This window comes from Nestor notabilis, unplaced genomic scaffold, assembly GCF_000696875.1.
Source record: "Nestor notabilis isolate BGI_N333 unplaced genomic scaffold, ASM69687v1 scaffold10264, whole genome shotgun sequence".
Classification (NCBI taxonomy): Eukaryota; Metazoa; Chordata; class Aves; order Psittaciformes; family Psittacidae; genus Nestor; species Nestor notabilis.
The window spans coordinates 10,070-12,654 of NW_009925161.1; the positions used below are offsets into that span (position 1 = coordinate 10,070).

General features: G+C 43.9%; 1 protein-coding gene across 1 annotated transcript; it reads right to left on the reverse strand.

Moving 5' to 3' along the window:
- Window positions 1-1,269: 1,269 nt before the first annotated feature.
- On the reverse strand, window positions 1,270-2,385 carry KCNJ1 (potassium inwardly-rectifying channel, subfamily J, member 1). The gene has a single exon (XM_010012921.1). The coding sequence runs from the start codon at window positions 2,383-2,385 to the stop codon at window positions 1,270-1,272; it is 1,116 nt and encodes a 371-aa protein (XP_010011223.1).
- Window positions 2,386-2,585: the final 200 nt, after the last annotated feature.

The following is a 2,585-nucleotide window of genomic DNA, read 5'->3' on the forward strand; positions in this document are numbered from 1 at the left end:
TTTGGTCTGCCACTTGAACTCTCAGCAGAAGAACTTGTTGGAGGGGGGAGAAAAGGCTGTGAGGAAGTGGAAGTTTCACCAGGAAGTTACTGAAGCTTCTTGTTGCATTTGAAACTTCGATGTCAACAATCATACCCCAAAATGTTTGCCACTACTTAGCTGCCACCGAGCAGGACTTGTTTCCTGAAGGGATGCACATCTTGCTGTGGCGAGATGGATGGTTTGGAACCAAATGTGAAGCCGCTGTTGGTGGGAGGCTCCTTTGCTGTGTTTTTGTTTTAACAAGACCTTCATGCTTCAAAGGAAAAGATGATCTGTGTTTGCAGTGTGGATACCTCTAGAGCTGGGAATTTCCTCTCTTCTCCCAGTGGATTGCTTTTCTGCCAGGTGTGAAACAGTTGATGTGTTCTTCACCTCCCCACTGTGGCTCTCCTCCTTTCTGGACAGTTGGCTTCAGATGTTTCCTAATTCCACAGTTATCCAGCTCTGGGGAAGTGGAGGAAGAGTATCTGAAGTGACACAGTTAGGAATAAGCTGCAAAATTCCTCTTCTCCCATAGTGGCTCTCTGCTTCTCCTTGTTTTTCACTTTCAATTTCCATTTGGCTTTTTTTTCCTAAAGGAATCTAAGGCTTTCACAAGAGAAAAGTCATATTTTAGAGTTCTAGATGCAGCAGAATAGCCCAAGCTTCATCTTTCCTGGCTTCCCAAGCATGTATCACCCCATAATGCTCCATTTTTGTGCATGTACCAGCCTTCAAAAAAAGAAGGGATTGTTTCAAAGTGTTCAAAAGTGCTCAAGTGTTCCAGAACCACAGAGTCTGCTTTCATAGAGTACTTTGGCAACCAAAAACATACATTTGTTGAGGTTTTGGCTCCTAAGTCCTGTAGGTCGCTTTAGCTTTGCCTTCTGTCCCCCCTTCTCATGCTCCTATTCCAACAGCTGTGTCTTTAATGTGTCCTAAAGTTTCCCTCCATCTTTTCAGGCTTTTTAACAGACTTACATGCCTCTGGGAACTTAAGTGAGTTGGACATTCCAACATAGCAGCTTCATAAAATGTCCCATTGGTATAAAAATAGAAATTCTATGAAATACAGAGTGTTCTGGAGATCACTGGTATTCTGTTCCTCTTTGATTTGAAGCTTTTGAGAAGATAAATGCTGGTTTAGAGTAAAACCAAGCCTGTGTTCTTTTGTGGTTTACTAAGTTATTAATCCTCTCAAGATTGAATTCATTATGAACAAAGATATTGTCCCATGGATATCTGGAACTACATTTTAGTGTCGCTGGTTTCGCTAACTTCTGACAAGACAAACCCAGGATTGTCATAACCTTTCTTCTCTTTGGCTTTAGCTTCTTTCTCATTGTAGAGACAGAAGGCGCAGTGGGGAGTCTCCACAGCCACTGTCTTGCTGAAGTTCTGGAAGTCTACTCTGTATTTCCCTTCTTTGGTCTTGGACACAATGGGAGCAAAGCGGTAGCCCCAGAGCACCTCCTCTGGGATGTAGGATGTCCTCACTTGACAGGTAGCGCTTGTGGCTTCAACAGTGCCATCTAAAAACACCACCAATTCAAAATCTTGCTGTAGAATGGTTTCTGCTGCCATGTGGAAGAACGGGCTGTTCTTGTCTATGATGTGGTAAATAGTTAATGGGGAAATGAAGAAAAGATTCTCATTGCCAGCATCAACTACAAATTCTATGTTGACCTGGTCCAAAATGATTGTCTCCCCTTCTGGGGTGATGGTGGTCTTGAGAAGCTTTCCATAGATGTGACTGCCAATCAGCAGGCTCTTCCTGAGGTTTGCCACCCGAATAAGGAGGCAGAGCTTCCCGCCGCGTTTGCTGATGACAGCATTCTTGCTGAAGGTGATGGTCTTAGCCCGGTTTTTAGACCTCGATATCTTGGCCAAGATGGCACCACACATAAAAGAATTGATGATCACCCCCAAGATGGACTGGAAGATGAGCAGGAAAATGGCAGTGGCACATTGTTCTGTGACACATCTGAAGCCATAACCGATGGTTACCTGGGTCTCCAGGGAGAACAGGAAAGCTGAAGTGAGGCCGTTGATATTGTCAACACAGGGGGTGTGATTTATGGAAGGGTTGAATTCTGGCAGGTCTTTGTGTATGTATGCCACGACATACCAGAGGAGACCAAACAGAAACCAGCTGCCTAAGAATGCTGAAATGAAGATAGTCATTTTGTATCTCCATCTGAGATCCAGGATAGTTGTCCATATATCAATCAAAAAGACAAACCTCGACTGTTCTACATTGCCAAACTCTATGTTACACCTTCCATCTTTAGAGACAAGCCTCGCTCTTCGCCGGCTGCGTTCTCTGATGTGGCTGGCAAAGCGTTTCCGGAGGTAGTTGAACATTCCCTCTGCTGGTAGTGTTCTGGAGAGTAAGAAACAATAAAGGTTATGGGTAATGCAGGTTTCATTCATACCTGCAGGCAAGAAGTAAAGTCTGATGTCTCGAGACACTTGTTTAGGAAAAAGAATTTGCATATTTTCCCTCAGCTGGTGGGAAAAAGTTCCAGTAAGTAGATGAGGAAAATACCAGTTTCTTGCCTAAG

Coding starts and splice junctions, on each gene's coding strand:
- KCNJ1 (XM_010012921.1), bottom strand. CDS start 2,385: ATGTTCAACTACCTCCGGAAACGCTTTGCCAGCCACATCAGAGAACGC.